The sequence below is a fragment of the Solea senegalensis genome, unplaced genomic scaffold (genome assembly GCF_019176455.1).
Source record: "Solea senegalensis isolate Sse05_10M unplaced genomic scaffold, IFAPA_SoseM_1 scf7180000014592, whole genome shotgun sequence".
Taxonomy (NCBI): Eukaryota; Metazoa; Chordata; class Actinopteri; order Pleuronectiformes; family Soleidae; genus Solea; species Solea senegalensis.
The window spans coordinates 67,512-80,261 of record NW_025321083.1 but is presented as its reverse complement, the minus strand read 5'-3'; the positions used below and the strand labels follow the sequence as shown (position 1 = coordinate 80,261).

The following is a 12,750-nucleotide window of genomic DNA, read 5'->3' as shown; positions in this document are numbered from 1 at the left end:
GTCATTGGACCCAAACAGACCCTGAAGAGATACGGCCTTTATGCGGTGTCTGTAAGTTGAAGTGTAATTAATTGTCGTAAGAGGATGGGTTTAAATGATGAATAGTACATCGTCCATGATCCAAAATGTTAATATTTGAAAACATATTTATCATGAAGAATAGAAACTTATCAGAAAGCTGCTTAATCAGATTACCTAGACGTAACCTCCTTCTTTTCCTCTCCCAGAACCACTACGGCGGTTTGGATGGCGGCCATTACACGGCATACTGTAAGAACGCCCTGAAACAGCGCTGGTACAAGTTTGACGACCACGAGGTGTCGGAAATCTCCACCTCCTCTGTCAAGTCGTCCGCCGCCTACATCCTGTTTTACTCTACCCTGTGATGCAGCTGTCGCACACGAAGAGAAAACACTACGCCCAGATCGGCGACGCTCAAGCTTCCAGGTTGTTTTCTTTTACTTTTTCTCTTTTAACAATCACAGCTCTGTCTGAGGACTTGATGCACGTAGCTGCGGGTTAATTAGTCATGCGTGTGCGCTCGAGTAAAGCGGCTGTGAGACCCTGTCTGTCCCCCAGACGGGAGAATGATACAGAGACACTGTGCAATGCTTCAGCGACTCAAGGACTCTATAGCTGTTAAATCGTGCCGTCTGTTCAGATTACTGATTGTGTAGAGACTAAGCGGAGGCTCCTTTTTGCTCTGACCGTCGTAGCGCTGACATCCGGTTCCGACGCTCTTCACTCCCATTTGCGTAGCGCTCAGTGTGAACGGCCGCACCACAGAGCTGAGCTACTGTGGAGTTAGATGGCATGTACGTATACTTAACAATGCTAATGTTGCACATTTAAACATGTAAATACTTCAAGGGCCAGGTGAATATCTGTTAAGTGACCAAATTATTACAGTTATTTTTTGTTTCTGTGAAAGTAGCAGCCATTATAGTATCCCCATGTTCATGAGGACAAACGATGTATTTTAGGGGTTTTAACTCTATAGCCTTCTGATTTTAACGTGAACTTAAAGGGGAACGGAAGAGACTGTGAGTGTTGAATTCTTCCCTAAAGACGGGAGGGATTTAAGATTGTTGCTTGTTCATGTTATCCATCGTATTGCACTTACATAATATGCAATCAGTTTAAGTTGATTATGTAGAATGTGTTCTTTAGGCAGGCAACATTAATACCTGACGCAGAATGCTTTAAAACAAACACGCGCTCAATACAGCGAGTAACAGGGGATGAAGCCTCCTGCTCATAAAGTTTGTTATAGAATTTATTCTCTGTAACTCTTTGCATAACTATATTATCAAACACAACAATTATATACAGGAAATATTACTGGGGGTAATTTGGCACCTTCCTTGGATTGTACCGCCGACGTTGGTTTTGAAAAAAACCCTTTTGTAGAAGGATGGTTGTTTGTTAATCTCATTATTGTGTCTGTGTTTAGTACAGACTCGGGGAGAATATGAAGACGTGAGAAATTGACCTAATTCACTTATTGGCGTCGATGTTTGCTGTTTGATTCGCTGACTGACGGAAGCAAGCACAGAGTATTGTTTCTTTTTCTTTCTTTCTTCCTCATTGGACCGAAAAAAGTCAGGATTCTGGACTCTCTACATTGAGATGACTGTTTTCTTAGCATGATGAGATCATAATCTGGTTTTTATTTTCACATGTACATGTTTGTTTGTTTTCAAATTGCTCGAAAGAAGATTTCTTTCCGATATAACGATTATATTAATCCCAACTACTCGTATGACTATTTATTAAAGTGATTCAAATCAGTGTGTGTTGATGGATTTCTTGACTACTCCAAGCTGCTTTTACACCACAGTGTTTGCCTTTCAACTGTTAACATCCATTCACGGACATCAGGAACACTACACCAACTGTGTGGCCTGTCTCACTCCACCATTGCCCCAAGATATTTTCGGAAACTTGTGTTTTTCAGCTCGGTAGCTCCAGTACAAAGCAATAGCAGCACACAAGTGAATGATACGTCTACTTTATTTGATGTACAGGTGTGGAGAAGTCAGCAGGAGCGTGTGCAGCAGAGATGTTTTCCTGAGTGAGGGTGTAATGACGAAGAGCAGGCCACTTTGATCTCCTGTACTGGGTTTGTCCAGTGGTTGTTGAAGGAGCTCAGAGTCCAAAGATCTTTGGATGTTTGAAAGGTTTGCGGCTGTAGAAGAGCAGGTACGCGTTTGGAGACTGGACGTAGCTGTCCTGTACCTCTCTGACCGAGGAGTCGTCGAAGCAGTGCCAGGTCCGGGTCAGCGTGTTGTGGCTCAGAGCCGTGTAATGACCCATGTTGAGGTGACCTGCGTGGTTCTAGAAAAGAAGAGGGATTTGTGTATATCTTCAGCAGCCACTTTTAGGTACAGGGGAAACCTAATAAAGTGGGAACAGTGCCACCTGGTGTTGTGTGTCAAGGTTCAATGTGTTGATCTTGTGCAAACCTTATGTCTGGCCTTTATCCTCTGACCTCATAGCATTTTTGCCCCAAAAGAAACTGCTGCTCACTGGATATTTCCTCTTTTTGATCGTTCTCTGGTGATTTGTTGGTCTTTTCCTCATTCAGACGCTCGGTTTAAAATGCAGCTGGTTGTCTTGAACTTATCTACATGTAGAGATTGATCATATGTACCTCATAAAGTGGTCAGTGGGTGTATACTGTATGTGTTAGGGCTGCAACTTTATTTTATTTGATTGATTATTTTGGTCCACATAATGTTGAAAAAGGTTGATGAGGAATGATGATCTCTTGTTTTGCCCATAAACCAAAAGGATTCAGTTTTAATGATTTCTTTGTTGTATAGAGCAAAAAAACAGGGAATATTCACATTTAAGAAGAAAACCAGAAAACCAGAAAACTCAAAACTGATTACTTCCATAGCTATTACATAGCTATTTGATTTTCATATTGATAACATACTGAAAGAAATAAAATAAAAGTGGAATAGTATACAACTCAAACTACAGGAATTCAAATATTTATCATCAAATATAATACAATTATTTGACGAATAACAACAAAGCTAGTGATATTTAGTTATATGTGGCGGTTTTTGTATCTAATCATGTTTTTTCACTTTACTTTTGCCTGAGGCTGTTTTTGTGTGAATATATCACTTTTCATGTCACAAGGTGCAGCAACAAAGTGTAGATTTCCTCTTTGTTAAGAACTAGGTGTCATAGTGTTTTCAACATTTAACGTAATCACGTGTGTGGATTTTACTCACCACGACAGCGTAGAGGCGGTAAGAGGAACATGACGTGGTCTGTGCCGAGCTGGACAGAAACTGGTTGACGTCGAGCTTCATGGAGAAGACGACGTTGGTCCTCAGTTTCACGTGGTTCTTCCCTTTAAATCCAAACCTACGTGACATTGATTAAAACCCACAGCATTAGCTCGCCAGTATCTCTAACCCACTTAAGCAGCCGCAGGTTTTCATGATAGTAACATCGTAACTCAGACTCAGACATTATTTATTATTTATGAACTGTAAAGACACTGTTAGTGCATGTACGTGAGCCGTCACTCAGATTCACATTTAATGAATCAGCTGATACTGTGTTTATCTGGATATGTACTCGTGAGAAATCTGCCTTGGACTTTAAGAAAAACTACAAACAATCACATATACATTAAGATGCTATAGAAACAGATGGTCACTTCTATATTTTATTTATTTAATATCCGGCGTGGTTCTTTCCCTCCGAGTAGATAATGTCGACAGTCCACTAAAATTTTTCCATTCTGTTATGTTGAGATATGTGAGAATATTCATCTTGGTTTCTTGTGATAATGAGAAACCACCTATAACCCTGTGCCATACCCAGAAAATGTCTTTACTTTTAGAGTCACACTGCTCACAGACAGACAGAGAAACAGACAAATTCTAGTAGAAAATCTGATTTAAAACATCTGTATTGACTGTATCTGACTGCTTCCACATGTGGCCCTTTCCCTCTCAAGATATTTAAATCAAAGTTTTCACTCCATCAGCTCCTTCAATTGTTCTCACAAATATTCCCGCTCATGCTCATGCAGTCACGATACTTCTATAAGATCCTGAAATGCATATTTCTTGACCTGCTAATTATCATACGCCTGAATGGTGAGCCATGAATCTGAACATTTTAAGCATAATGGGCTTTAAAATCCTTAAAGAAGTTCTAAAAGATAGGCCTGACAGTAAAGGTGATGTCACACGTCTTGTTACCTTTTCAGGTGCAACATTAGGATTTCTGGGGCTTTGTCCAAACAGGTCAGAACAGCAGTTTCTCTCCTCAGCCCACACACCGAGCACAGCATCTTCTCTCCACCGCTCAGGATCGTCTGCTCAAAGAACAGTGACAGGCAGTCCTGCTCAACACAGTGGGAGACAGTGGACACAGTGTTACCGTGCATGTACTGCACAGTCAGGGTTTTGTGTGCTGCATTGGAAACTTGCAAGCTCCTGAAAAAGGCACCTGGATGGAGCACTTGATGACGTCGGAAGGAAGCGCCAAAGACAGCACGGTGAAGGTCTGCGTGCTGTTTGCCTGGTGACTGCAGTGCGTGCAGAGGGTGGTGTAGCTCAACTGACCCTCGAACAGATGTGAGACGATGGTGGAGTCTCCAGCTGCATTGGCACAGATTCTACTCTGGTCTTTTTTAAGCTGACGCATCTGACGCTTCACCACCTTGCGAACACACATGTAGATTTTGTTTTAGCCGCAGTGATTAACTTGCTGTATTTCTGCACTTGGTCTCTTTCTTCTGTCACGTCCCTCTTGTCCTTTCTCTCCCCTTCCTCTCATCCCCTCCCCATTTTTTCCCTTTCACCCCAACTGGGCGAGGCAGATGGCCGCACATCTTTGAGTCTGGTTCTGTCAGAGATTTATTTCTGTTTCTTTCTGTTTTTCTTTCCACTGATGCCTACTAGTGAAATGTTGGGTTTCTCTGCTCTCTCTAATGTTGTAAAAACTATGTACAATCCATCTGGGACAGTCCCAGACAACCTACAAATATTAAAAGAAAGACAGAGGGGAAAAATAGATACATAAATAATCCAAATTATATATTTTTTTAAATCCATAAAATTGCCAAAATATGGCCATTCAATCCAAAATAGCCACCATCCTGTAGGGTTTAGGGCAAATACTTTGTTGTGTGTACTAATTTCTGTTCATATACCACTTTCATACACACATTCCGTACAAAATGTTGTGACTTTTTGGGCATGCTTAGGCCCTCAAAAATCGGATTCATTTCAGTGAAAAATAATAATAAGGATATAATAATTCCTTGTGTTTCAATAGGTTCCTTGACACTTATAAATAAAACATTTTTATCAAAACAATAGTGTAAAATAAAGGCAATGTAAAATAAAATTAGAGTAAGAGGGAGATATAACATAAAAAACAAAGTGAATATCTTTATTCTATATTAAGTTAATACTCAGCCTAGCTTAGCAATTGTTAGCTGATGTCAATAGTTAGCATAAACGGCAGCTAATAATAATTTGGAAGGTGCCAAAGTGGCAAAAAAAGAGAGAGAGAACTAAAATGAGTGACCAACACTGATGTTAATATTAAAAGTGTCTGTTAAAATCCCTCAGGAGTGTACATAAAGGTGACAGGCCTTTTCCCCAGTGGCCATTTTAAGACGCTTTAGCAGCTAACAGGTGTTAATCATCACATTAACGACGGCTCTGTTGTCAGGACTGTGTGTGACAGAGAAACCACCGTCTGCCCTGAAACTGAGGAACCTACATGTAAATGAAGCTCAACCACCAGTGATTCATGTGATTTTCTCAACGTTTTTACTCTTTTTTTTTTTTTTTTTTCAAATCTTTCTACTTTGACCTGACAAAATGGCTGCTGTACGGAGAGCTGAAGCAAGTCCAGAGGCCTGTTCATTCAGCATCTACAGCCCCGAGGCGTTACCGGGAAGGTTTCCATGTCGTCAAAGCAAGGTAAGAAATGATGCTATCGTGTTTATTTAAAGCTACAGTGCGTAACTTTTAGTGGGTTTTGCTGCTGCTGATGTTATTAGTTTGCCTCTGTTTGGACTTCATGAGCAGAAACAGTGGAGCGTTGTTCATATGCTGCGTCCTTCATCTGAAAACTCTACTATTAGACTTGACTAAGGGTGCGTTTTGCTTTTTTTGTGGACACTTGTTTTGTTTTCTTCGCTTTACAAGCACAATGTTGCTGTTGCCTTGACATAAAATAATTCACTTCCTGTGTGCAGCACAGGAATGTCGCGGGACTACACGAGATTGAAACACCACTACACTTTTGTGGAGCTGAAATATGCTTATTTTTATATTATATTTTTATTGTTGTTCCATACTGTATTCAATTTGAAGCTGTAACTGCCTCTCAGACTCAGCAGATGAGCGTTAAAGTCTGTGATGGTTCAGGGCTGAAGAGTTTAGGGGACCTGATGTGATTGCACCTTTTTGAGGTTGTCATGAAGAGCATTGAGGAGAAAGAGCAGCAGTTCCTGGGCGTCTTGCTGCGAGTAGTTGTTGAACTGTGGGAGGATGGAGCACAGCACAGATCTGGTCTCCACTGGGGCACAACGAGTGCTTCTCCCCAGCCACATCTGCTCCAGCAGGCGCACAAACACCTCAGCCATCCGGCACTTAGACCTGCACGAACAGAGGTTAAACCAGTGGGAGGAAAAACATGATCTCTATCATTTAGGAGGTTGAGGAAGAGTGGTGGTGGTGGTTGATCTTCACCTTGCCAGCTCTTTGCGAGTGTCCTGATTAAGGAGGTGCTCGACGAGAGGCACAGTGGAACACAGACACTGTAACACAGCGTTTAGGTAGCAGGAGTTTCCAAAGTTGTCCAAACCGCACACGCCAGGTGTGTTCCACAGCTGCAGCCGCACTGCTGAGCTGCAGCGTCTCCTCTCATTTTCCTTCGCCTGTCCACAGCCCACAGTGTTTACCCTGTAACAACAGTGACACGCAGTAAAAATAACTACTGTACCCTCACTGTGCAGCCTTTCACGGTGCACAAGGGTCTAATTAAAGTCACTACACATACTAGATTTTACTCCACTGTGTCAAATTTAAGTGGAAATATTGTTTTTCCTTACCCCATGGCCTAAGAGTTAAGTTGTTTAGTTCGTTAACATAAGAGAATAAATGAAACCTTTAAGCAATTCATCAAGCAAAAATGTCCAACATGCTTTTCCAAATTTGTTAAATAATACTTTGTGTTAAGACCGTCTCCTAACCTGATGGGAGGAGTTTGGTTCCTCAGGAAAACTCACCTCACCAGGTGCAGCTACATTTCTGTAAGCTGGAAGTATTTAGTCAGTCAACATAAACTTTTTTTAAGTGAAAACTCATATGTGGTTTTCCCTCTTTTGTGCAGGTTGTGACACAAAATTTGCTGAAACGTTATTTACCAAAAGAGAAAGTGCTCAAACTGTGCAAACCTCTGGCAAATACACTCCACATATTTTCCATAGTATGACTGCATTCAAAATATGATCCGGTGTATGCAGATCACATTATTCATTTCTTGGGCCCTAACCTCCATTTCTAGGAAGTTTCATCAAATTTAATCCTCAACCTTTTGACTCACCATCAGGGAACTGTGGCGGCCTTTGTGTACCAGGAAAAAATGATGTTCTTTTAGTTTATATAATAAGCTTCTGCTACAAAATACAAAGCACATGCCCTGGGTAGTTTGTTCTTACAGGATGTTGTAGAAAAATAAGGAATCTTACCTAAAAGTAAATGGCTCTAAATCAGACTTGACATGAATAGTTTTGGACATCAGATGTTTTACATTGCACACTGATACTAACCTTTGCTTAGAAAGATTTGTTAAACGTTCTTCCTGTTGTGAACTGCTGTTTAGCTGCGGCAAAACGGGCACCGTGGCACTGCTTTCGGCAGACATCTGAGAGGCCAGAGTCCTGGTGAAATCTTTCAGGGTTACCCTCTTGCCTGAGTCCTGGCTCTGCAGTGTGTGGAGCACAAACGTGTTGATGCAGATTGTATGTAACATCACCCAGAAGCCTGGAAGAAACACATCCGTGACTGAACCTTTCAGGTCCGACGGGGGAAGCAGAGCAGGTCCGGTCCAGCCCTGCAGGTGGGCTACAAGTTGAGAGAGTGAGTCTTTGCATGCTTGTTTCCGCTCGTGTGCAATGACGGGCGTCGATTGTGGCGATGTTGGGTCCGTGATTGGCCTTTGACCCTTTGGAACGAAATTAATGTTGATCCCGAAGCCTGAGAAGATGTCCGTGACTCTGCCTGACATCCAGGCTGAGCTGTCCATCTGAACCAGGCGCCTGTGGTTGCAGAAAGGTCTCAGCAGACGTTCAACCACCTGCTCAATCACAGGTTTTCTACTCTGCTTCTGGAGCTGCTCTGGACAGTACAGATACATGTTACAGATGAACCCTGAGCCCACGTCACAGAGAAGGGCAGCATGGAGAGGACAGGTTCCCTGCTGGTAGGAAAGTTGGTACTTCTTCACCACCAGGTTCTGACCTGGTGTGTATAAGGCCTGGTAGCGTCTGGATAAGAGGCCACAGAAAGCAGTGAGGGCTTCCAACTTTTCTCCATCCTCCAGTCTGCTCAATGACAGCAGGTTGTTCTGGAAGCTGTTTCTCTTCAGCACACCCTGCCACCCATCCAGTTTTAGGCTCAGCTCAGAGGCTAAGCTGTGGTCGTCTCCTACGGACAGACCGCTCTGCAGGACTATAGAGAACCAGGTTAACACTTCAGCGTACTCCTCCTCGGAGAGTTCTGTGCACTGCTCTCTGCTCTGGCTGTGCAATGGACGATTGGCTCCTGCCTTCACTCCAGCAGCTCTCCTGACCAGCTCCTGCACAGTTCCTCTGTCCAGCAGCTCCAGCAGCAACTCTCTGGCAGTGTAGTAAAAGCGATAAGTCGGGCCGCTGTGACTCCTGGAGAGCGGCTTTACCTTTTTAGACTTGAAGATGTTTGGTAAGCAAAGGCCTTCCTTGTTGGTGTCTCTATGCAGCTTATCTACTGGGTGGCACTCCTCTGACATCCAGGTGCACTCCTGCACGGACAGAGCCTTCACCTTCATCTTCAAAACGGTGGCGACAGACGTCTGGTCTGCGACTGTTGTCACAAATACTGAGCATCTGAATTTCCTCCCTGCGTGTACTTAGGTGAGAAGGTGTTTCTGCGTATGTTTGTGTCCCCACAGGCTGTCCTACGTGTGTGTACTGTTCATGTACATTATGCATGTGTGTGCGTGTGTGTGATGTTCTCTCAGGTGTATTGCTCATGAGAGTCTGCTGTAGCCAGACAACAGTGTCTTGGCAACCTGATGTATACGCACAACACTTTTGACCCAGTGCCACTCTTGTGACATGTTTCATCTCTTGTGTGTCTGACGTTTCAGCTTGACATTTACAGTAGCATGTCGTCAAGGTTAACACCACTAATAGTGTTCATTTCACACGTCAGTCAGTTATTTAAGCCAGTGGTTCTCAAACCTTTTATACCAAGTACCATCTGAGAAAATACTGTTAAAATAGAGTGGTGTAAATTTAGGTCGAGCAAAGTCAGCTACAGACTTTTCACAGGAGGCAGATTTATTCCCCATTAAGATCATTTGCTCTCTCATCATCATCCTCCTCTTCCTCAGATATACTTCACACTGGTATAGTCTCAAAAACACTTTTTCACACACTTTTAAAGACCTGATCCTACTGGCTTTTTACCACTTTACACCATTTTCAGCTAGTTAGACCATACTTGCTTTTTACCACTCAGTCCTAATTTGATTTCCCACAGAATGTCACACATCCAGTGATCTACAGTGCTACTTCTTTTTACCAGGAGGTGGAGCTGTGATATACTTGATGGTACACACAGATGCAATGTCAGGCTGTGAGTTTGAATTTGTCTGTTCATTAATTCATTAATTGCTTAGGCAAAATATGTGTCTGTTTTCAAAGAAGTAGAGGCGGACGAATTAAATTGCTTAAGATGACTAGTCATGATGAATTTTACATTTCTTTAAAGGGCCAATGTGTCATATTTTGGAGGTTTTGTTTGGTTTTCATATAGCCTTAGAATAAGCCTAACAAACTCAGTTTGTTGCAATCTGCAACCTTAACATTAAACTGTCAATTCAAATAATTATCACCCACTGGTCGTTAAAATAATTATGTATGTAAGTTTCTCAGAAACTTGATAAATACTGCTCAGTGCAGTAAAACTTTCATTGACAAACTTTTGTCGTTCTTGTTTACCTGTTTCATATATTTAATATTTAGTGTGTACATTATTTACATTTAAAAAGCATAAGTGCACTGAAGACACCAAATGTAGATTGGAGATGTGCACGTGTTAAGTAAAATCAAGCAATTTCTGTTAATCATTTTGTTTTTCATAAATAAGTTATTCAAATTAAAATGGAAACCAGTTAAACAACAAATAATCAGTGTTATATATCAGTTGCATGTTATATATTATGAACAAAATTTGGAAAAACATGAGCACAAGTATCCAACCCAACTTTATTTGTAAAGCACTTTAAAACAACCACAGTGGACCAAAGGATAATAAAAAGACAGGGCAAGTTCACACGAGGCAATAAAAATACATCTTAAGACAACTCAAGTAAGTTAAAAGACATAAAACATGGGTAAAAGTAACAGCCACACAATAGAAATTAAAATAAATCAACGTAAATAACGTATAATTAGTCTAAAGCTCACACAGCTTTTTACCTGTAACTTCAAAAGAAAGTTCTTGTGGGGAAAAGAAAGTAGATCTTTACTTTGTATTCCTGTCACAACAAATACAATAAAAGTCTGTCAGTGTTGTATTATCAGTGTGTCGTGATAAAACTTAGTCGCTGTGGATGGAAAAAATCACACAATAACATGAAGGGTTCTGCTGCATGAATAAAATCCACTTTCACGCTCAGAATATGTCAATTGATTAAAAATCAAAGGATGTCGTCTCTCCTCCAGTACATGCCCTTTGAGCGTTTCTGTGGTTTCATTCATTTACTCTCAGAGAACATGATCCAGTGGCCTGTTCATTGTTACGGGAGGCTCTTCACCGCAAAGTGGCCTCTTCGCGGTGCCCACACAGTGTCGCAAGTGCAACAACACTCACATTATCTTCTGAAAACATTATTCATGAGCTGCGTTTTCTTCTTGTTTGTCCCTCAGTTAGCGTGACAGAGGAAACACAGGATCTGTCATCACGCTTTCTGTGAAATACAAACTGTTGTCCGGACACAAAGGCAGAATAAAATGAAGATGAAGGGATATTTATCACATATAAGAAACCTGTTATGTTTTGAGTATAGAGATACATTTGAAGACATGTTTAGTGTCAGTGCACTGCTAACATTAGCTTGCGTGCTAGCCAACAGCAGCTTGTGATGCTAACTAGTGCAGCTACTTGTCGTCACCTTTTGAATCCTGAATTGTTCCAGGCATGTGTCTTGTGTTTTATTTGATAAGAATATACTAGGCTGCTAAAATGAAATATAACATTTTATTTAAAATCCCAGAAACTGCCGTACATTGCTGACAGGAAGCAGCCTGTTTCAGCAGGATGTCGCTGTTTACGTGGGCTGTTTGGTAGCCAGAAGTTTGCTAGTTTGATTTCTAGCTCTGAAGAGTCCTTGAGCAAGCCACTGAATGGTATATTTATAGTGTAAAGCACTGCACAAAATCTAGACCATCAGTTTTTCTGAAACTGAAATGTGTTTTGTGTGAAATACAGGGTTCCAAATGTAATATTTTTGTTTTTCTAAACCATGTGTAGCCACTAAAATCAGTTTATTTCATTGTGTTAATTCTCTCCTGATCTTAAAGAGTTAAAGCTTCATTTTTTACAGGTAAACAACATATGATGCCATAAAATTCCAATTAAATTAAAATGTAATCATGGAAATCATGAAGAGTTTGTGGGTGAAAAAACTTTTTTTTAAAATAGCTTAATGTACATTTTACATTTTTGACAAGCACCACATTCCAGCCTTGTATAATTGATCCCACATGAGGTCAAATGACTTGCTCTAAATCTGTACTTGTGTTAGTTAACCTTTATCTAACACATATCAGATGACCCTGCTGCTGAGGAGGATCTTGTGTTTTCATTTAGCTCGACATTGTATACTGTTTCAATGCAAGTGAGACTAAAACAAATACAAATCTCTCCATTTTGGGGTTGTATTATGCCATTTTAACTGCACAAAATCATTTTAATCTGTGGCCTTTATATCCTGTTACTCTTGCTTGTACCATTTTGCTGGTGAATTAGGTAAAACTCATGTGTGTTTTTTTTATATTTATGCTATGAAAACTTAGGGAGTCCTAACACACAAATCACTTCACAATAAAACACTGAATGTACATATTATTTACAGTAGAATGGACAAAAACAACACTAAGATACTGTACAACCAGATAACTTGCAATTTGTTTTTTGTCAAGCAAAGATATAAAGTCTATACATTTAATATTTATACATACAAAAAAGTGTATGGAATATTGATGACATGATTATTTGAGGTTGTCTTTAAATAGAAGTAATGGATCAAAGGTTCTTTTAACCATAAAAACACTTTATTTACTCAATTATTGTTTATATAGAAGAATGGTTAAAAAAAGTATTGTATAGAGTCCTTTAAATGATATTTGTAAGAATGTGGAACTAAAAACCTTTAGTAAATATTCAAACATGTCTTTGCAAAATGGAAGTGGTTTCATAGTCGCAGCTT

At 40.6% G+C, this 12,750-nt stretch overlaps 1 protein-coding gene and 1 long non-coding RNA gene across 2 annotated transcripts; one reads left to right on the top strand and one right to left on the bottom strand.

Annotated features, from left to right (window-relative positions):
* On the top strand, positions 1 to 1,791 carry LOC122761342. The gene is made up of 2 exons (XR_006358545.1): positions 1 to 51; positions 228 to 1,791. It is a non-coding gene; the product is annotated as an uncharacterized LOC122761342 (long non-coding RNA).
* A 204-nt stretch (positions 1,792 to 1,995) lies between these two features.
* LOC122761341 lies at positions 1,996 to 9,221 on the bottom strand. Its single transcript, XM_044016554.1, has 7 exons — positions 7,826 to 9,221; positions 6,744 to 6,956; positions 6,455 to 6,650; positions 4,483 to 4,695; positions 4,233 to 4,375; positions 3,249 to 3,384; positions 1,996 to 2,337 (listed from the first exon to the last, which is right to left on the bottom strand). Exons 1-7 carry the CDS (start codon positions 9,079 to 9,081, stop codon positions 2,149 to 2,151), a joined length of 2,346 nt encoding a protein of 781 aa, XP_043872489.1. The 5' UTR covers positions 9,082 to 9,221; the 3' UTR covers positions 1,996 to 2,148.
* Between the last annotated feature and the right edge of the window lie 3,529 nt (positions 9,222 to 12,750).

Bases quoted from the DNA above. Each gene is read 5' to 3' on its own strand.
- LOC122761341 (XM_044016554.1), bottom strand. From the start codon at position 9,081: ATGAAGGTGAAGGCTCTGTCCGTGCAGGAGTGCACCTGGATGTCAGAG. The intron at 6,957-7,825 runs GTTAGTATCAGT...CTGTTGTTACAG, and splicing joins ACAAATCTTTCTAAGCAAAG to GGTAAACACTGTGGGCTGTG. The intron at 6,651-6,743 runs GTGAAGATCAAC...CTGTTCGTGCAG, and splicing joins ACTCGCAAAGAGCTGGCAAG to GTCTAAGTGCCGGATGGCTG.